We start from the raw sequence: 22,920 nt of genomic DNA, 5'->3' as shown, positions 1-22,920 counted from the left end.
AAAGAAAACTATAAAACTCTGCTCTAAGAAATAAGAGAGGGCACACGAAAATGGAAACACATACCCTGCTCATGGATTGGCAGGATTAACATCATCAAAATGGCAATAGACCCAAGGCATTGTACAGATTTAATGTGATCCCTCTAAAGATATCCATAATATTCTTCAAAGAAGTGGAACAGGCACTTTTGAAATTCATTTGGAACAATCAACACCCTAGAATAGCTAAAGTAATCATTGGGAAAAAGAATATGGGAAGAATTACTTTCCCCAACTTTAAACTGTACTACAAAGCAATAGTTATCAAAACAGCATGGTATTGGAATAAAGAAAGGCCATCAGATCAGTGGAATAGGCTTGAATACTCAGAAAATGATCCCCAGACATACAATCACCTAATTTTTAATAAAGGAACAGGAAATCCTAAATGGAGCAGGGAAAGCCTCTTGAACAAGTGGTGTTGACACAACTGGCTAGCCACTTGCAAAAAATTGAACTTAGACCCCCAGCTAACATCATGTACGAAGGTAAAATCCAAATGGATTAAAGACCTTGATATCAGACCCGAAACCATAAGATATATAGAACAACATGTAGGCAAAACACTCCAGGACATTGAGACTACAGGCATCTTCAAGGAGGAAACTGCACTCTCCAAGCAAGTGAAAGCAGAGATTAACAGATGGGAATATATTAAGCTGAGAAGCTTCTGCACCTCAAAGGAAATAGTGCCCAGGATACAAGAGCCACCCATTGAGTGGGAGAAACTATTCACCCAATACCCATCAGATAAGGGGCTAATCTCCAAAATATACAAGGCACTGACAGAACTTTACAAGAAATAAACATCTAATTCCATCAAAAAATGGGGAGAAGAAAAGGACAGGCACTTTGACAAAGAAGATATACAAATGGCCAAAAGACACATGAAAAAATGCTCCACATCACTAATCATCAGGGAGATGCAAATCAAAACAACTATGAGGTACCACCTCACACCACAGAGATAGGCACACATCACAAAGAATGAGAACAAGCAGTGTTGGTGGGTATGTGGAAAGGAACTCTTATCCACTGCTGGTGGGAATGCAGTCTAGTTCAACCTTTATGGAAAGCAATATGGAGATTCCTCCAAAAACTGAAAATCAAGCTCCCATACGACCCAGCTATACCACTCCTAGGAATATACCCTAGGAACACAAAAATACAATACAAAAATCCCTTCCTTACACCTATATCCATTGCAGCACTATTTACCATAGCAAGACTCTGGAAAACAATAAGATGCCCTTCAACAGACGAATGGCTAAAGAAACTGTGGTACATATACACAATGGAATATTATGCAGCTGTCAGGAGAGATGAAGTCATGAAATTTTCCTATACATGGATGTACATGGAATCTATTATGCTGAGTGAAATAAGTCAAAGAGAGAGAGAGAAAAACACAGAATGGTCTCACTCATCTATGGGTTTTAAGAAAAATGAAAGACATTCTTGCAATAATAATTTTCAGACACAATAGAGAAAAGAGCTGGAAGTTACAGCTCACCTCATGAAGCTCACCACAGAGTGATGAGTTTAGTTAGAGAAATAACTGTATTTTGAACTATCCTAATAATGAGAATGTATGAGGGAAATAGAAAGTCTGTCTAGAGTACAGGCGGGGGTTGGGTGGGGAGGATCGAGACTTGGGACATTGGTGATGAGAATGTTGCACTGGTGATGGGTGGTGTTCTTTACATGACTGAAACCCAAACACAATGATGCATGTAATCAAGGTGTTTAAATAAAATATATAAAAAAGATATAACCAAAGACTGACCTTATTTTTGTAATCCATTAAAAAAGTAATACAAGGTTAGAGAGATAGTATGGCAGGTAAGATGCTTCCTTATACACATCCAACTCAAGATTAATTCAAGTTACTGTATAAGGATCTCCAAAACCTGTCAAGAGTAATCCCTGATGAAGTGCCAAGGGTTATCCAAGAGCAGAGGCAGATGTAGTCCCCACAAATATTAGAGATAAAAAAGTTCTAAAATATGGTAATTTTTGAAATGTACACATTTTAAAAACTTACTTTATACCAACAATACTTCCTTCAGTGCATGCCCTTAGAACTCTAACAACAAAACATTTCCTGTCATAAATCATAGTTGTCACTGGTCAGAGCAATACTATAAGCAGGTAGGGGAATTTCCTTGCATGCAGCCAATAAAGATTCAATCCCTGGCAATCACATGGTTTTCATGAGCCTAACAGAATGACACATCACAGCTGTGGTCAAATAAATAAAAATGAAATGTTCATAACTTCTAACTCTTTACTTACACATAGAAGGATAGATGACAATATTTGCTTTAAAAAAAAAACCACTGTGAATTTAAATTGAGCCTGGAATTGGTTTGTGGCCACGTTAGTCATGCTCAGGGCTTACTCTAGAGTCTAGACTCTGTGCTCAGATACCATTCCTGGCAAGGCTCAGGGGACAATATTAGGTGCCAGGAATGGAACCCTGGTCAACCCCATACAAGCCTTACCCACTTTATTATATCTCTGTACCTCCTAATAATATTATATAAGCAAAATGCTGTGTCCAACTAAAAAAGCTTCAAAATAAAACTGAATTCCTAAATAATGCTTGTGCTAGAGAGAATATTCTAAATATATGAGAAGAAATAGTTTATTGTTTTTTTAACTTTTATCAGTATGCTTCCTTAAAATTCTAAGTAACTGCATAAGTTATATTTTGGAAGTATACTTGTACAAAAGATAACAAAAAACCCCACAGATTTGAAAGAATAATTCTGAGCCAATATAATCACTAATAGTTTCTAATTTCAGAAAAATGTAAGATAAAATAATGACAAAATACAAGCATTAACAAAAATATTAACTACTACAATAATACATAGCTCTGATATCAAACTCTTTAATCCATTTTGATTTGACTTTTGTGCATGGCATCATAAAGAGATCTAAGTTAATATTTTGTTTTTGTTTTTGTTTTGGGGCCAGACCCAGTGGCACTCAGGAATTACTCCTGGCTCTGTGCTCAGAAACTGCTCCTGGCTTAGGGAACCATATGGGATGCTGAGGATTGAACTCATGTCTGTTCTCAGTCAGCCGCATGCAAGGCAAATACCCTACAACTGTGCTAACACTCCAGCCCCCTAAGTTCGTAGTTTTGCGTGTAGACTAACCAGCTTTGTCAACACCACTTAAAGACTCTTTCCTTCCTCCACTTCATATCAAAGATTTACTCTCATTATCTGAGGGTCTGTCTCAGGATATTTCATTCTAATTCACAGATCTGAAGATCTGTCTTTATTCCAATACTGTGATGTTAATACCACTTCATAGTACAGTCTGAATTTGGGAAAAGTGATGCCTCCCATCTACTTTTTCTATTTTGAGTGGTTAGTCCTGGGAATATAACTGAGGGGCCCAAAAACAATGCAGAAAAGGCATCTATACACCTATGTCCATGGAATCTCCATTCACAATAGTCAGAATCTGGAAACAACCCAGGTGACCAAAAAGAGATGAGTGGATAAAGAATCTAGGGTACATCTACACCATGCATATAGATGGGGAAAAAAAGTTATAAAATTTGCTTATATATGGATATGCATGGAGAGTATTATGTTGAGAAAAATGAGTCAGAGGGAAAGGTGCAGATAAAGAATTATCACACTTATTTGCAGGATATTAACAAATAATATGAGAATAAATGCTCAATGATATATATATAGCTTACATTAAAATAGGAAATTAGATTTTCTGATGGTTGATCACTTGCTGAATTTAAGATCATCATTAATTGTTGAATAGTATTCATAACAGTTCTAGAGAAAAAAACAAAAACATATTAGTCAATAAATGAAAAACAAATGCATTTATCTTGCAAGTTAAATATATATTCAAACTCAAAGCTCCCATTTATCTCTAAAAAAATTATGGAAATAAGACTTTATCATATAACCACCAATGTACTGATGTTTATGAGAAATTACATTTTATTTAAATCCTTAAATATTTGTAGATAGTTTATAAATGAAATACTGATTAAAATCAGCAATATTAGGTGCCTCTTTAGTGCAGTAGGTAGCATGTCAGTCTCATAAAATAAGCAATATTTATGAAAATGTTATAATCATATTTTTTCATACAAACAAAGACATTTAATAACTCAAGTAGAGAACCAAGTAACTATTCTTTACAGAAATCTTTAAGAAAACATAATCTGGAGCCAGAGTGATAGCAAAGGGGGAGGGCATTTGCCTTGTATACAAATGACCCAGGTTCAATTTCCAGCATCCAATATGTGCACCCCCCATAAATGCCAGAAGCAATTCCTGAGCACAGAGCCAGGATTAACCTCTGATTTCTACTGGGGGTAGTCCAAAAGCCAAAAGCCAAAAGCCAAAAAAAAAAAAAAAAAATCTAGAAGAAACCAATATCACAGTGTAAAATTAGGACAACCTTTTGAGAGCTCCTTAATTTTATAAGTCTTCAACCCTTTGGTAAAAGAAGATGAGAAGCGTCACTTTCCCCAACTTTAATTTGTATTAAGAAGCAATAGTCTTTATAAAAGTATAGTATTGGAATAAAGACAGATCCTCAGGTCAGTGGAATAAACTTGAGTATTCAGAGAATGTTTCTCAGACATATAATCAATTAATCTTTAGTAAAGAGGCAAAAAAAAAAAGCAAAATTGGGGCCAGTGAGGTGGCGCTAGAGGTAAGGTGTCTGCCTTGCAAGCGCTAGCCAAGGAAAGGACCATGATTCGATTCCCCCCACCCCCCACGTCCCATATGGTCCAACCAAGCCAGGGGCAATTTCTGAGCATGTAGCCAGGAGTAACCCCTGAGCATCAAACGGGTGTGGCCCAAAAAACAAAACAAAAAAAAAAAAAGCAAAATTGAGCAAGGAAAGCCTCTTCAATAAGTACCTCATTGTTGTTTTAATTTGCATCTCCTTCATGATTAGTGATGTGGAGCATTTTTTCATGTGCTTTTGGCCATTTGTATTTCTTCTTTAAGGAATTGTCTGTTCATTTCTTACCCCAATTTTTGAGGGGGTTAGATTTTTTTTCCTTGTTAAGTTCTCTCAGTACCGGGTATATTGTAGATATTCGCCCCTTATTTGATGCTTATTGGGTAAATAGTTTCTCCCATTCTGTGGGTGACTTTTGTATTCTAGTCACTATCTCCTTTGAGGTGCAAAAGCTTCTCAGCTTAATATAGTCCCATCTGTTCATCTCCACTTCCACTTGTTTGGACAGTGCTATTTTCTTCTTGAAGATGCCTTTAGTCTCAGTGTCATGGAGTGTTTTACCTATGTGTTGTTCTATATATCTATAGTTTTGGGTCTGATATCAAGGGTTTTTATCCATTTATAATTGACCTTTGTGCATGGTGTTAGATGGAGGTCCGAGTTCACTTTTTGAATGTGGCTGACCTGTTATCCCAACACCACTTGTTGAAAAAGCATTCCTTGATCAATTTTGCATTTCTTGCCCCCTGTTTCAAAGATTAATTGATTGTATTCTGGAAAATATTCTCTAAATACTCAAGTCTATTCCACTGATATGAAATTCTGTCTTTATTCCATTACCAGGCTGATGTAATGACTACTGCTTTGTAGTACAATTTAAAATTTGGGAAAGTGATGCCTCCCATACTCCTTTTCCCAAAGGTTGTTCTAATTATTCGTGGGTGTCTGTTGATCCAAATGAATTTCAGGATTGTTTGATCTACTTCTTTGAAGAATGCCATGGGTAGAGGAATTGCATTAAATCTGTACATTGCTTTGGGGGTATTGCCATTTGCCTTCCAATCCATGAACAGACTATGTGTCTCCATTTCCTTATGGCTTCCTTTATTTATTGAAACAGTGTTTTGTAGTTTTCTTTGTATAGATCCTTCACCTCTATAGTTAACTTGACTCCAAGGTATTTGAGTTTGTGTGGCACTAATGTGAGTGGGATTTTTTTAATGTACATTTCTATCGTTATTGGTGTATAGGAAGGCCATTGACTTTTGCAGGTTAATTTTGTAGCCTTCCATTTTTACTGTATGAATTTATTGTTTCAGAAGGTTTTTGTTAGAGTCTTTATGTTTTTCTAACTATAGTAGCATGTCATCTGCAAAGAGTGAGAACTTGACTTCTTCCTTTCCTATATGGATGCCCTTGATATCTTTTTCTTACGTAATTGCTATGGTAAGAACTTCCAGCACTATGTTGAATAGGACTGGTAAAAGGGGTAGCCTTGTTTAGTAACACGTTTCAGAGGAAAGGCTGTTAGTTTATCCCCACTGAGAATAATATTTGCCATAGGTTTGTGGTAGATGGTCTTGACTCTATTGAAAAAAGTTCCCTCCATTCCCATCTTGTTGAGAGTTCTATCATGAATGAGCATTGGACCTTATTGAATGCTCCCTACACATCTATTGATATGATCGTATGGTTTTTATTTTTTCTTTTGTTGATATAATGTATTATGTTAATTGATTTATTATTTTAAACCATCCTTGCATTTCTGAAATAAAACCTACTTGGTCATGGTGTATGTAGAGGTATTGGATCCTATTTACAAGAATTTAGTTGAAGATCTTTGTATCTGTGTTCATCATTGATTTTGGTCTGTAGTTTTCTTTTTTGCAGCATTTCTGTCTGCTTTTGGTATTAGGGTGATGTTAGCTTCATAATAAGTGTTTGGGAGTTTTCTGTTCCTTTATTATCTTGAACCTAAAATATTGGTAGTATATGCTCTTGAAAATTCGTTAGTGAATCAATTTGGGCCTGGGCTTTTGTTTTGGGGAAGTTTTTTGATAAACTTTTTAATTTCTCAATAGTGATGAATCTATTTAGATATGCTAGATCATCGTGATTTAACTGTGGAAGATTATGAGTCCAAGAATATATCCATTTCTTCCACTTTCTCATGTTTTGTGGTGTATAATTTCTCTAAGTAGTCTTTAATTACCCTTTGAATCTCTGTATTATCTGTAGTCATCTCCCCTTTTCATTCCTAACTGGTTTATTAAGTTTCTCTCTCTTTCTTTGTGAGTTTTATTAGTGGTTTATCAATTGTGTTTATTTTTTCAAAGAACCAACTTTTGCCTTTGTTGTTCTTTCATATTGTTTTTTTGGATTTCTACTTCATTGATTTCTGCTCTAAGCTTTTGTTATTTCTTTCTGCCTACCTATTTTTGCTTCATTTTGTCGATCATTTTCTAACTTTATAAGCTGTGTTATTAAGTTTTATTAGGCCACTTCTTCTTTTTTTTTTTTTTTTTTTTGGTTTTTGGGCCACACCCGGTAACGCTCAGGGGTTACTCCTGGCTATGCGCTCAGAAGTCGCTCCTGGCTTGGGGGACCATATGGGACGCCGGGGGATCGAACCGCGGTCCGTCTCCTAGGCTAGCGCAGGTAAGGCAGGCACCTTACCTCCAGCGCCACCGCCCGGCCCCTAGGCCACTTCTTCTTTCCTGCTGTGTGCAAAGCTATAAAGGTTCCTCTTACTACCCATTTTTCTGTGTCCCAAAAATTCTGATATTTGCATCTGCATTTTCTTTTGTTTCCAGAAATCTTTTGATTTTCTCATTGATTTCATTTCTGACCCACTAGTTGTTCAGTAGTGAGTTGTTTAATTTCCAGGTTTTGAAGTTTTTCTTCTATGTCCTTTGTATTTCTCTTCTAATTTTAGTGCATTGTTATCTGAGAAGGTAGTCTGTAAGATTTATATCCTCTTGATTTTATGTAGGTATGTTTTATTTTCCAGCATGTGGTCTATCCTGGAGAATGACCGATGTGCATTGTAAAAGAATGTGTATTCAGTTTTCTAGTGATGGAGAAGCCCAGAAAACTTCCATTTCTCCTTTCAGGATTAGAATATTCTTGTTGGTTTCAGCCTGGTTAAGATATTAAGGAATAGAAGGGCGGTGTTGATGTCTTCCACTATTCTGTGTTGCTATTGCTGTATTCTGTCAGATTTGTCAATTTGTCAGCAACTGTTTTAAATATTTTGCTGGTCCCTCACTGGGTTTATATGTTTAGAAGCGTGATTTCTTCCTGTTTTACATATCTCCTGATTATTACTAAATGTCCATCTCTGTCCCTTATAAATTTTTGAAGTCTAAAGTCATTTGTTATTGATATGGCCACTTGAGTTTTTTTAAGGGAGTTGTTTGCTTGGATAATTATCCTCTAACCTTTGAGTTTGAGTCTAAATGTTTGCTCTGACTATTCTGAAGTGTTTCTTTTAGGCAGCAGAATGTTGAACTCGCAGAATGTTGAATTCAAGAATATTGGGGGCCAGGAAGGTGGCGCTAGAGGTAAGGTGTCTGCCTAGCAAGCACTAGTGTAGGACGGACCACAGTTTGATCCCCTGGCATCCCATATGTTCCCCCAAGCCAGGGGTGATTTCTGAGTGCATAGCCAGGAGTAAACCTTGAGCGTCAAATGGGTGTGGCCCAAAAACCAAAAAAAAAAAATGTTGAATTCAGTTTTTTGATCCATTTTGCCACTTTGTGTTTCTTAACTTGTGCATTTAGTCCACTGATATTGAGAAAGATAATTGTCATGGGATTTTGTAGGATTTCTGTAGGACTTTGTTGTGTTTCTTAGTCTGTTTTGTCTAAAGTAGACCTTTCAGTTTTTCTTTTAAGGCTTGTTTTGAGTCTGTAAAGTTTCTGAGCTGTTGTTTATCCAAAAGCTATGTATACTTCCTTCAAACCTGAAGGTGAGTCTGGCTGGGTGAAGTATTCTAGGCAAAGCATTTATTTCATTAAGTTTTGTCACTATATCTTACCATTGTCTTCTGGCCTTGATGGTTTCTTATGCTGTAAATCTTAATAGTCCTTTGGGGGCCAGAGAGATAGCACGGAGGTAAAGCATTTGCCTTGCATGCAGAAGGATGGTGGTTCGAATCCTGGCATCCCATATGGTCCCCCAACCCTGCCAGAAGTGATTTCTGAGCATAGAGCCAGGAGTAATCCCTGAGCGCTGCCAGATATGACCCAAAAACAAAAAAAAAATAAAATAAAAATAAGAATGGTCCTTTGAATTTAGTTTCCCTTTTTGATCTTTCTGCTTTCAGTATTCTTTCCCTATTGGTGGGATTCATCATTGTGACTAAGATGTGTCTTGGGGTGCTTTTCTTCAGATATTCTTTAGCTGGTACTCGTTGAGCATGCAGGATTTGGTTGCATGTGCTCTAACTCTGGGAGTTTCTCTGCAACGAAGCCCTTGATTGTTAATTATTTGTGAGGATTTTCTTCCTTGGTCTCTGAGACTCCAATGATTCTTATGTTGTTACTATTAAGTTTACCAAAGACTTCTATTTTTGTCTGTTTTGATGATTTTTTCCATTGTCTGACAGTTTGTTTTTAAGTTATTTAAGTTGGTTTTTAGGCTCTTTTCCAATATTCTGTTGTATGGAATTGTTATGTATCTCATATTCTAATGCACTGATTCTGTCCTCAGCTGCTGTTACTCTATTAGAGGCTTTCCAGTGAGTTTTTCATTTTGCCTAATGATTTTTTCAGTCCTATTATTTCAGTTTGGACTTTCCTCTTTTCTACTTCCGTTCCTCTTGATTCTTATTTGTGGTTCATTCAATTCATTCCATACTTTCTTTGAGTTCTATGAGGATCCTCCATATTTCTTCTCTAAAGTCCTTTTCTAAGAAGCTAAATAGGTGGATGGCTCTTTTTGAGTCATCAGAGCTGCCATCTTCATCTCTATGCATGTTGGAGGCCTGCCTTGTTTCCTCATTGTCAGGCTAGTAGTGTGGTGTTTTCTACATGTTGTGCTGGGGTTCAATGATGAGGAGTAGTGCGTGGCCGAGGAGTGGAACAGAGCAGCCATACTACTCTGGCTCCACCTTTCATGGGCAAGCTAGCTAAACTCTGTTGATGCACGTTCTGTGGGTTTTCAAGGTAGTGTGGGTCCCTGTGCCAGCAGCGGGTCTGGATGGGACCCACACTGACTTATGCATGGCCTGTAGGGAGCAGCTGATAACAGATTTTTTAAATGCTTATTTTAAACTCAAAACCAAAAAGTTAACTCAATGTACTGAGTGTTGTTTTACATTCCAAAGACCCAGATTGCATACCCTTGCATTATAGGTCCTTTGAGTATTGCAATAAGCAAAACACCATCTGAATACTGAGCAGGGAATAGGCCCTAAGCACTGTTGGGTTCCCTCCTTCATCCCAAAATGGTTCTAATCCTATAGTTTCATAGAGTAAAATAGTTATGATTCTTTTTTATTTACTAAAATGAAACCATTTCCATTCTAGTGCTTATTTATTAAGCATAGAAAGAACTAGGGCTACAAATTATATTTTTGGAAACATAAAATACCTAGCATAAAAAAAGATATTACATAAAAACATTGATCCAAAAGGATGTATGCAAACTGCTTTTCTCTGCAACACTCAGTACAATAGCTAAGAGTTAGAATCAATTTAGATGTCCAACAACATATGAGTAGATCATGAACATGTGATACAATATGATTCAATTAAATACTACGTAGCTGTAAGGAATGATGCAATTATGCAATTTGCTGCAACATGGATGAACTGAAAGAGATTATTTTAAGTGAAGTAAGCCAGAAGCAGAATAAATACAGAAAAATATCATTTATATGTGGTATTTAGAATAATTGCATGAAGAAATGAAATTTTTTAAATGGGAGTTGTTGAGAACAATCTAAGCCCCAGAGTATATTGAGAAGGAAAGAAATTGAGTGGAAGAAGAGATATACAAATATAAAAGGATGGAGCCAAGAGGTCTCAGGTGCACTGAGGTGTTAATAAAGGACAGAACAGCAGTCGGAGAGATAACATGAAGGTAAGGTGTTTGCCTTTCATGCAGAAGGTTATCAATTCGAATCCCAGCGCCCCATATGGTCCCCCATGCCTGCTAGGAGCAATTTCTGAGCATGGAGCCAGGAGTAACCCCTGAGCACTGCCGGATGTGACCCCCCCCCCCCAAAAAAAAGGACAGAATTAAATATCCAAATATCCAAGCCAGAGTCAACAACAACAAAATCATGAGACCCAAACTTTAACAATCAAAAATATAAATGAGGCAGAATCTGATGAAGCAAAGCTCAGCTGATACAATTCTCCTAGAAAAAGCGTCAGAGAGAGATGCCCTGCCTTGAGCTCCTCACAGAGCTGACTGTACCACCCAACATTCTGCTTTCACAGCAGATGTCTTTACTCTGGTTGCTTTCTAACCTACTGACCAGTTTAGAAGGGTAGGGAGGAGTTTGTGTGCTGACCTCCATATTAAAACTTGGGATCTTGGTGCCAAAGCTTTGAGTTTGAGCTCTGTTTGTCTGACTAGTCAGAAGTGTGTTTCTTGTAGTCAGCACAGGGGGAAGGGTGTTTGCCTTGCACACAGCCAACCAGGGTCCAACTGGGTTTGATCCCCAGCATCCCATATGGTCTCCTGAGCCTGCCAGGAATAACTGCTAAGCACAAAGTCAGGAATAATCCCTGAGCGCCACTGGATGTGGAAAAAAAAAAAAAAACACCAACTATAGATCTCACCAAGATTTTGGCTGAATTTTGCTGAAACAGTAGAGTTGGAAGATACATGGGTATCTGTGATTGTCATTAAATTTAGCTCCTTGATTTTATTTTTATTGGCTCAGTAGAGATTATAAAGATAATTCAGTGTGCCTGGTGGATTAAAATATTTTTCAAGACTTGCTCTATTTTGTCTTCTGCTTAATCTGCTGTGTTCTACTCTTCTCAGAAAAAAAGAAAAAAATATATATACATATGGGCCTATTATGCTGGCAGGTTGGGGGAAGGGGTGGTGGCATGGGATGCACTCTGCAAATATTGGTGGAGGGAGGTCGATACTGGTAGTGGGATTGGTCCTGAAACATTGATTGTCTGAAACCCAACTGTGAAGAACTCTGTAAATCACAATGATTTCAGTACAAAAATTTAAAAAAGCATCAATATGAACCATAAATATCTCACTTTTATTTGTTTCTAAAGAATACGAGAGCAAATGACCACAAATTAATATATTCTCTCACAGTATTCAAGTCCAGATACTTAAAATCAAGATATGACTAAAATCAAGATGTGGCAGGCCATGCTTCCTCCAAAGTCTCAAAAGAAGTTATTTTCCTTTCCTTTCTTAGCACCATAATCTCCTGATATTTATTGGCTAATGGTAACATTAACTCAAATCTTTGTCTCTCTTAGAAAGAAAAGTATAGACTTGGGACATTGGTGATGGGAATGTTGCACTGGTGATGGGTGGTGTCCTTTACATGACTGAAACCCAAACACAATCATGTATGTAATCAAGGTGTTTAAATAAAAAAAATTAAAATAAAAATAAATTAAAAAAAAAAGAAAGAAAAGTATCTTCCCCAGAGGTAGGCAGGCAGAGTAGGAGGGAAACTGGGAACATTGGTGGTGGGAAATGTGTAATGGTAAAGGGTGTTGTATACTGATTGACTGAAACTGAATCCTGAACAACTGCAATTTTTGGGGAAAAAAACCTAACTGCTATGAACAACTATGCAACCATGGTGTTAAATAAAGTAAATTAATTTTTAAAATGATATCAAGTACTTGTTACATGTTTAGACAAATAGGTAAAACAAATAAACTTGAATTACCATAAAGCACTGAATAAACAATTATAATAAAAATCAAAAATAAGAAAATTCATACCGAGGGGCCTTGCAAGTGGCCAACTTGATTTCAATTCCTAACATCTTGTTTGATCCCTGAGCACAACTAAGAGAAATCCCTGAGTGCAGAATCAGGAGTAACCCCTGAGCATACCCAGGCATGGCTCAAAAATAGCAAGCAAATAAAAAACTAAAAGAAAGAAAATTTATACCTAACTGGAGTCTGTGGAGGAATCAAATGCATATCTTCTTCGGGATTATTTTTGCGTGGTGTTCTCTGCATTTCTAAACTAAATGATGGTAAACAAAAACATTCAACCTGTTAGTCACTCAAACAGAAACCTTATCATTTGTGCAGTATGAATCTGAAAAACAAAGCTCAAAGTTTTCAATCCTGTTTACTAAGAAACTTAACTCAAACAAATAAACATTTGGCATTTAATTTATAGATTATATGTGTTTTTTTAGCTACAGGTTTAAAAGTTACCTAAAGATTAGGTAAAAGTAAAGCACTTGTCTTACATGTATAAAGAGGTCCTGGGTTTCATCCCAAGAACCACAAGAAGGGAAAAAATAAGATTTCATGCAAGGGATTAAGATGCATGCCTTGGATGTGGCAGACTCCAATTTGGTCCCTAGAATCTTATATATATTTCCCCTTGGTGTTGTTGTTACAATCTTGGAGGCCTAAAAATCTCCAAAGTGGTGCTGGCCCAGTTGACTGAGTTTCCCTAGGAGGGGACCCTGGGTTTCTTGAATATTGTTTTGGAACCACCAAAATTCCCTCCAAAAAAAAAGGAAAGAAAGCAGATAAATGTAAGACTTAAAAGAAACCTTACTTACAGTTATAAAAATGTGTAAGAATTTTAATCATTTAATCATTTTAGGATTCTCTACATAACAATTTGAAAGAAAAAATTTAACAAGTATTCAATTTTAAAAAATGAATCAAGTAAATAACAGTAGATAAAAAGATTAAAAAATAAAGACAGAGACCACTACTTATGAAAATTAAACACCTAAACAATTTTTCATTTGTGCATACCTTAAAATTACATTAATCTGAAAAACATATGCCAGAGAACAATTCAAAATAAATCTGTTAATGAAGTATAAGTTTAGAAGACTGTTCCTTATCAGATTTATATGAAAGCATCATATATGTCACAAATAATTATGGTTACAAAGTTCAATTTTTTTAAATCTATTTAAAATTACATAAAAATAAACATATAGCAAAAGTATATAAATAAATACAAAAATAGCATGTACTATACCTGTCTATGGGATCAGCCTGAAGTGTTTTATCATGATCCAAAAATAATCTTGCATCCAAATCTTTATTTTTAAGGTAAATTTCTTCATATTGTTTAGAGAGACTTTCCACCTTAAAAAGATAAAATATTGATGATCTCTTTCAAGTCATTTCACCTCTCAGAATACTGAAGTACAAATTTAAAGTGTTTATACAATGCATACTTTGTTTTATAAAATACATTGAGTGCATATGCAATACAATTTTTAAGTAAAAAAAACTACTTTGCAAAATTTTGTGGAGTTTTTTTTTTTTTTTTTTTCGAGACACATTCAGTAATGCTCAGGGGTTACTCCTGGCTTTGCACTTGGGAATCATTCCTGTGGGTGCTCAGGGGAGCACATGAGATTTTGGAAATAAAATCTAATCACCCTATCTGCTGTATTATTGCTCAACTTGAATATTAAACATATATTATTCATAAACTCCATCAGAATTTTATGTAAAACCACAAGAATCACAAAACTGTACTGAGACAGAATCAAGAACTAAAAATAAGCATTATCCATAATCACAGTCAAGATCTTCCAAATATTCATTTCTTTTATCATTCACTATTTATAGACTTATTAAAATATAACAATATTTTTCAAACACTGAAAAAGTCTTCTGATTAGATTCTATCTTTTCTTTTTTTTTAACTTTTGGTCTACACCCAGCTGTGCTCACGGCTTACTTATGGTTCCATGCTCAGGATCATTTCTGGCAGGATTGGGGGACCAGTGTGGCATGAGAGATCAAAACCTGGTTGACTTCGTGCAAGATAAGTACTCTAACCACTGTACTATCATCCCACCATCACTGCCTATCCTTTCAAAATTCTTGGGTTTACTCAGTGCCCTTCAGTTAAGGATCTGGGTATGAGAATTACCCATATTAAACTACTTACATGATTTATACCAACCACTAGACACTTTTAGAATTGCTATACATCATAATTCCTTTTATGAATTGATTCATAATTTTCTACTCATAATTCAAAAAGCAATACTCTACGGAAAACTTAGTATACCTCCTACAACATTCTAATATATGTACGATATAATTCAATTATTTAGATTTAATGAGGCCACATATCTACAAAAGTTATAAAGACATTAACTTTCTACTAAATTTTCTTTCATTACCTCTGGAAGTCCATTAGAAGGTACAATTCCAAGAGAATTCATGAAAGGTATAAAATTCTTGAAATAAACATTTTTCACCTAAAAAAGATAAAACAACAACATGACAATTAACATTTTTTAAAAACTAAATATTTGGGCCCAGAGAGATAGCACAGCGGCGTTTGCCTTGCAAGCAGCCGATTCAGGACCAAAGGTGGTTGGTTCGAATCCCGGTGTCCCATATGGTCCCCCGTGCCTGCCAGGAGCTATTTCTGAGCAGACAGCCAGGAGTAACCCTTGAGCACCGCCGGGTGTGGCCCAAAAAAAAAAAAAAAACTAAGTATTTGACATTAACGTCATAATTTAAATATCAGTGAGAATTTTAATCAATAACAATCTAGTATTGCATTAATTTTAAAAGGATTCAATTATTTCTTAATTAGTGAGGTCGATTTTAGGTCTTTAGATGGAAACAGAGTGAAAATTTTTCATTGAAATAAGATTTAAAAACCAACTTACAACCAACTTCAATTTCCACATTTAGAGGCCAGAACGATAGCACAGTGAGTAGGGTGTTTGCCTTGCATGCAAATGACCCAGGTTAAATCCCTGGCATCCCATATGGTCCCCGGATCCTGCCATGAGTGATTTCTGAGTGCAGAGCCAGGAATAATCTCTGAATGCCGCTGGGTGTTACCCAAAGCCAACTTTAAAAGTTAGGAATTTTCCCCATTCGATAGTTTTAAAAAATTTTTTTCTTGTGGGGTAAAACTGGGGAAATGATAGTGGATAGCCTCCAGCAATGCACCCAGAGCTGGCCATAGCAGGGAGGGCACCCATGTCTCTGCCCACAGCCTCTGTCTCCTCCTGCAGCTGGGGCCCATGGCACCATGGCAGCTCACCTCAGGCTGGTTAGAGATAGCTCAAGTAAGCCTATACTTTCTATGGGGTAGAGCTGAATTCAATCTCTCAGGAGCACTCCCTGAACAGAGAGTAGGAATAGCCTCTGATTATTGCTGGTATACTCCGAAGTAAAAAGCAAGCATCAAAAAAATCTACCAACATCAAAAACAAGATTCGTTTTATTTCCCTACCTATTATCTCTTGAAAACATTATTTTGGGTTACTTTACACTTGTCATTTGAAACTTGTCAGGAAATATGAAGTCTAGTCTATAACATAAACAGAAAAATATCCTGTTTATAATAAATTACACACACACACACACACACACACATGTCAATCCAAACAAAAGGCCTCAAAGAGCTGGTAGATTATACTCTTGAACCCTCACTACAACCCCTAGACCACAAATTCTCCCCCAGCACAAGTGCAATCCTTTAGGAACACAGCACTGTCCAGTACACTTGGTGGACTAACTCTGGACATGGCTTTCAGATCTCCCTTAATATTGCTTAGGAGCCTCCCCCCAAATAAAAATACAAAAATATTTTTGTGGAATTACATAGTTTCATTAAAAACATGCACTATATCATAAATTAAAAGAAATAAACTGGAGTTACAGTTTTAGCTAGTCTACATCAGCAATGTGCTATCATTTTTAACAAACTTACTTTCCTTCATTTATAATAAATGAAAGGTAGATGGGAAGGGAAGCTCCCAAACAGAGCTCAGGAAACCAGGAACTACTCCCAGCAATATTGACTCAGTTAAAGATGAAGTGAACTCGCTTAGACTCAGTAGTGTTTTAGGTGCCACTTGAGCTACACCTGGCAAATCTCAAGGATCGTATGTTGTTGGGGCTTGAACTTGAGGTCTTGTTCTTGCCAAGCATCACTCCTGCCCTTTGAGCTATTTCTCCAATCCCTATTTATCATTTCTTCATTTAATTTCTTTTATAAGGGACAGAGCAATATACAAATTTAAGTATATATTTATTAAGGTGAAAGTTCCTATAATCTACAAATAAATTTAAAAAATAAAATTCTAGCTTTATTTTCTTTTCCATTTTTTAATTTTCTTTTTATCTTTTTTGCCTTTTGGGCCACACTGGGAAGTGCTTAGGGGTTACTCAGAAATTACTCCTAGCAGGCTCAGGAGACCATCTGGATGCCAGGGATGGAATCCAGGTCACCACATGCAAAGCAAACTCCCTATCCACTACTGTGCTACTGTTCCAGACCCCAGCTTATTTTCTAATTAAATCTCAGTTATCTAGAATACTTAAATAAGGTATGTAGTTCTAATAAACTAATTAATATAATAATCAATAATTCTTTAACATATATATAACAAATCAATAGTTACACTAAATAGTTTTATCAACTTACAAACCTAGTCAAATGCTCATTAATGTCAATATTATCAAAAAGTTTAATAAAAACTATAACTTAGAAATCATTACTATATATTCTAAAATATAAAACTGTTTAAAATAAAAAGTAAAAATATTATTCCTGACTTTAAATATAAATGTTAGAGACTAAAAAGATAGTACAGTGGGCAGAGTGCTTGCCATGCACACAGCCAACCAGGTAAGAACCCCAGCACTGCATATGGTCTTTCTGAGAATCACCAGGAGTAATTCCTGAGCACTGCTGGATGTGGCCCCCAATTAAAAACAATTTATAATTAACTCTGAAATTAAAATCATTAACAACTAGAAGTTAAAAATGTTGGGCCAGAAAGATAGCACAGTGGTAGGGCTTTTGCCTTTCATGCAGCAGACCCAGGACAGATGGTGGGGCGAATCATGGCATCCCATTTGGTTCCCCAAGCCTTCCAGGAGTGATTTCTGAGAGCAGAGCCAGGAGTAACCCCTGAGTGCCACCAGGTGTGACTCCAAAACCATAGCTATATATTTGTTTAAATTAATAAAAAGCATAGTAGAAATCTAGGTATCTTAGTATTCCTTCATGCTGCTTAAATTTCAAATGTTCATTATTTCATATAAATTATCTAATAGCAGTGAACTGTGAATAGTCTATCAATGAGAGAAGCAGCACAGGAGTAGCTTTCAGTTTGTAGAAGTTGTTTACTATTTATTAGAAAATTGGAGACTTATGTACATCACTTGCAAGATTCCTAGAATTCTACGGTCTGGAACAATAGCATAAAAGTAGGGTGTTTGCCTTGCCCAAGGCCGACCTGGGATGGACCTGAGATGGACCTGCAAAGGACCCGGTTTTGATTCCTGGCATCCCATATGGTCCCCTAAGCCTGCCAGGAGTGATTTCTGAGCTAAGAGCCAGGAATAATCCAAGTGTCACCGGGTGGGGCCAAAAACCAAAAACCAAAACAAAACAAAACAAAAAAAAAAGATTCCTACAATTCTAATGTTCAAGATACTAAGAGCAGGTTAAACAATTCCTGGATATTTAGGTATATTTTCTATTAGCCATTAACATGTGGTACAATATATTTGGTATAAAATATATAGTAATTATAAAGTCTAACAAGATAGACATCAAATCACTTAACCAAAGCACCAGGGTTTTCTTTTTTTCCTTTGTGTTTTTTATTAATATTCCTTTTTATTTATAAAATCTTTATTTAAGCATCATGATTAAAAGCATAATTGTAGTTGGGTTTCAGTCATAAACAGAATGCCCCTCTTTACCAGTGCAACATTCCCATCACCAATGCCCCCCACACCCCACCCCTACCTGTATTGGAGATAGGCATTCTACTTCTCTCACTCATTAAGATTGTCATGATAGTTAGTGTAGTTATTTCCCTAACTGCACCACTACTCTTTGTGGTGAGCTTCATATTGTGAGCCTGTCCTTCCGGCCCTCACTTCTATTCTAATTTAAATATTTAGGGACATCAATTACAAGAAAAAAAATCAAGAACAAACATATTTACAAACTACTAATTTACTGATAACATTTCAGTGACTTTAGAGTAAGGAAGATATGTTCTTTAATATCAAAGTCAATGTATATAAAATTAAATTTTTTCTACTAATATAATACTATAAGTTGGCACTAATTATAAAAAGCAAGATAAACATGAAAACATACTACTTGGAATAACTTATATCTAAATCTAATTGTTTAAAGAAATCATGAAGATAGATTACCTCATCTATATTACATTCATGTTCTTTACAGAGAACTTCAATAATTCTTGTATCATTTTCTAGTTGTTTTGCTATCCGTGCACTCCTATTCTGACCTCTCCTTGGTGTCCGAGGTGAGCCATTAATAGGTATAACAGCTGTTTCTGTAAAAATGAGAAATCAGATAAAAATAATTGCATATTCCATTGTATATAGCAACTTCATATAATAAAATTTTGTAGGAGGGCTGGAACAGTGGCACAGGAGGTAGGGTGTTCGCCTAACATGCGCTAACCTAGGATGGGCCGTGGTTGGATCCTTGGCGTCCTATAGGGTTCCCCAAGCTAGGAGCGATTTTGGAGCACATAGCTAGGAGTAACCCCTGAGTGTCACCTGGTGTGGCCCAAAAGCCAAAAAAAGAAAAGAATTTTGTCAGAAATGAAGACATCAAAAAAAAATGCATTTAGCTAGAGAAATGATGGTCTGATAAGGGAGTAGAAAGGTAATTTAGGGATTCTTAATTTCTAATTACCCAAGGCCTGCCCCTTCTCCCAGAAGACAAAGATTTTGCATTAGTCCTTCCTTTGATATGTAAAAACCCACTTAAGTTATATTAGCATAGATATTTAACTGCCTGTTAGCATTTGTCCTTCTCCCAGTGTTTATTGACCCTGAACAATAAATACTGTAAGTAGAAGACTGTCAGGGGTCTCAGTCTACTAAAAAATTTTGGGGACCATATGGGATGCTGGGGATGAAACTGGGTTGACCCAAGCAAGGCAAAAGCCCTACCTACAGTGCTATCACTCCAGTCCTGTCTTGTTTTCTTAATCCTTGAGACACCCCAGCAGAATTTGAATTAAAAATTCTATATTGTAATTTGGAAAGTTGAAAATAATCTTGAAATATTCTTTTACTAAACTTCATTAAAAAGCTAGCACTTTACCTAATTTATTGACTATGATAAATTATGTACTTATGTACTTTTTTCCATCCTTTGTTTCTTCTGACTTCACCTAGTCCAAAATAAAACTCTAAAGTACTGTAAATTTACATAGACAAGTATTTTTATAAGGCAAAGGAAACAGGATGATTTATGAACTGATTCTAAGTATTTATTGCTTAATCTGCAAGTGATTTTAAAAATGCCTTTTGTTCTGGGGCAATACTCAGCAGCACCTAGAAATCAGTCCTGGCAGGATTGTGGGGGCTTGGGATCAAATCTAGGTGGATCACAACAAGAATAGTGTTTTCCCCACTGTACTATCACTGTTCTCACCATTTTTGAAGCAGAGAATAAATTCAACTTTAATTAAGCTTACTTTTTTTTTTCCCAGAAAATACTTTTATTTTGATATCTTACTATTGAAGCTACCAAGGAAAGAAATTCCATCCTAATAGGATTATCATTGTTGTTGAATGTTAATGTTTTAGGCAAGTTATCTTTATTCAGATAATACTTCCCATCTCATCACTTACTGGGTATGTAATAATTGACATGCAAAAAATAAATTACTTTATCATTGAGTATACAAATAACAGAAATTTGGTTAAGCTGTTTCTATGAAATGGACTGTTCTTTCTCATGCATTTTCATATTATCTTTTCCTTGCCTCTGCTCAACATAACACTATTTGTAACACTGACTACAAATACTATGGCCTTCCTTTTATATATATACATATATATGTATACATATAGCTTTTTCATATATATATGGCCTTCCTTGGCCTAAGCCACTTTCTTTTTCTTAAACATATACAATGTTTGCTGCATTTTAATCTATAACAGTTTCTATTATCTATATATCCCCTCATTACTTATGTCCTTTCTCCTATATTTTATGCAACCTGAGGCCAAGGTTCATAAGTAATTAAATTTTGACATCCGCTTGACTCCAGAACAATATTTTGGATCTAGTAGAGACAGTCGACAAGCAACTAATTTTAATTAAGTAGGATAGATATAAATTGCTTTAAATACTTACTATATGGTTCTTTGAGCAATGCAGGAGGAGAGAGTTTGATAAAATAGTCAAGGACACACAACATTAACTGAAAGGAGATCACAAGATCATCTTCCATTTGTAATACTTCCCCTGAAAAATAAAAAGAATCCTGTATTTTAAGTAAAGTTAAAGACTGAAATTTAGAACATTTAGAGTATGGGTATATCCATGTACTCATTTATCCAACAGCAATGGAATATTTAAAAAGTTTTTTAAATCACTAAAGATATTTTTGATGAAAATTCAAATCTTATTAAAATATATAAAATAATAAATGGCACATAAATTTACCAAATTGCATGTGTGAAACACAAAGAAACATAGTAAGAGAATAACGTTATGAGGAAAGGAACAGAACATGAGAACTGGTCTACAAAACTAAGTTAACCATGTGCAAGAGGATTTCATTGTATAAAGGAAATGCCTTTAAAATATTATAAAACAGTTCAAATATATTTAAAACAATAAATATCATACAGGGGAAAACATAAAATTTGATACAGAATCTCTCTTCTAATACTTAATAAAATAAAAAGGGGGAAATACTTATAAACAGCTAACTTTATTACAAAAAAACAAATATAAGAGATATATAACAAATAGAAATATTCTCATACTTCCACTTGAAAGGGTAGAAAATGCTAAAAAATATAAAGAAGAGTCACAAAGAAAATAAATAACCAATGGTAATGTCCTAAGAGACTTCAATATACTGAGCTGAACTGGGAATAAATCTGAATTCAACACAATCTGATGGAAATAAATAGTATAGAGGATAAAATAATGTATTTTAGAATTCAATCTGACAAAACTGTACATAACAAAGGCATCTATCATTTTATATGAACTCTCCACTTTTTACCTTGCTTTACTAAAAAAGTAGTTATAACACTGAAAGTAGTTATAAAAAGTCTATTCTCATAAGGCAGCTATCTGGGAAATAAGCTACAGTCAAAGTGAAAATCAAGTGAAAGAAGATTCACTCCTATGATACCAGAAACACAGAACTAAGGTCAGAATCATTCCATTAAATCTGAACATCAGGCTGGAACGACAGCAGAGCAGTAGGGCATTTGCCTTGCACGCAGCTGACCAAAGATAGACTTTGGTTCCATTCCTAAGCTAGGAGCGATTTCTGAGCACATAACCAGGAGTAACCTGAGCATCACCGAGTGTGGCCCAAAAACCAAAAACAAAAACAAAAATCTAACACCATGATCTGTTTTTTTCGAATAGGGCAAGGAGAAAGACACTGATTATACAAACATTAAAAAAAGGAAAAGCACAGGCATACCAGATGATGAAAAATCAAGTAAAGAATCTAATCTCAGAGACAGTTTAACAGAGAAAAATGCCCTATGAATCCTTCCAATAAGAATTTAAGGGCCGGTGAGATAGCATGCAGAAGGACGGTGGTTCGAATCCCAGCATCCCATATGGACCCTGAGCTACCAGGAGCGATTTCTGAGCACAGAGCCAGGAGTAACACATGAGCTGTTTGTTTTGTGACCCAAAAAACAAACAAAAATAACCATCATGATTATTACGGAAAATAAATAAAATAAATGTTATAATCATGAGAATGTGATACTAACAATAAAATGAGCAAATCTGTAAGTGGAGTAAAAGGAAGTGACTGAAAAAATGAGATTAACATTCCTTTTTTTCGAAGTAGATACATAGCTATTGCTTTAGATCAAAAAATGTCAAACTTCTTAAATTTTTTGTAATGTGTTTTCAGTCTTAGGAAAATGTTTTAGGATATAATACTGCTTAGTAATA

General features: G+C 35.6%; 1 protein-coding gene and 1 non-coding gene across 3 annotated transcripts in view; one reads left to right on the top strand and one right to left on the bottom strand.

Annotated features, from left to right (window-relative positions):
- RB1 (RB transcriptional corepressor 1) overlaps positions 1-22,920 on the bottom strand; it is a 150,318-nt gene that overhangs the window by 86,129 nt on the left and 41,269 nt on the right. For both annotated transcript variants that reach the window (XM_049778764.1, XM_049778762.1), the window contains exons 7-12: positions 21,118-21,228; positions 19,152-19,294; positions 15,128-15,205; positions 13,963-14,072; positions 12,898-12,975; positions 3,764-3,851 (exon numbers count right to left, since the gene is read on the bottom strand). In XM_049778764.1, coding sequence (XP_049634721.1) covers positions 3,764-3,851; positions 12,898-12,975; positions 13,963-14,072; positions 15,128-15,205; positions 19,152-19,294; positions 21,118-21,228 — 608 coding nt within the window. The remainder of the gene's footprint in view (positions 1-3,763; positions 3,852-12,897; positions 12,976-13,962; positions 14,073-15,127; positions 15,206-19,151; positions 19,295-21,117; positions 21,229-22,920) is intronic.
- Positions 11,093-11,220, top strand: LOC126016479 (small Cajal body-specific RNA 4). The gene has a single exon (XR_007498276.1). It is a non-coding gene; the product is annotated as a small Cajal body-specific RNA 4 (non-coding RNA).

The sequence above is a fragment of the Suncus etruscus genome, chromosome 8, assembly GCF_024139225.1.
Source record: "Suncus etruscus isolate mSunEtr1 chromosome 8, mSunEtr1.pri.cur, whole genome shotgun sequence".
In the NCBI taxonomy this organism is placed as follows: Eukaryota; Metazoa; Chordata; class Mammalia; order Eulipotyphla; family Soricidae; genus Suncus; species Suncus etruscus.
Note: the sequence above shows the minus strand (reverse complement) of the source record. Positions and strands in the feature narration are given on the sequence as shown.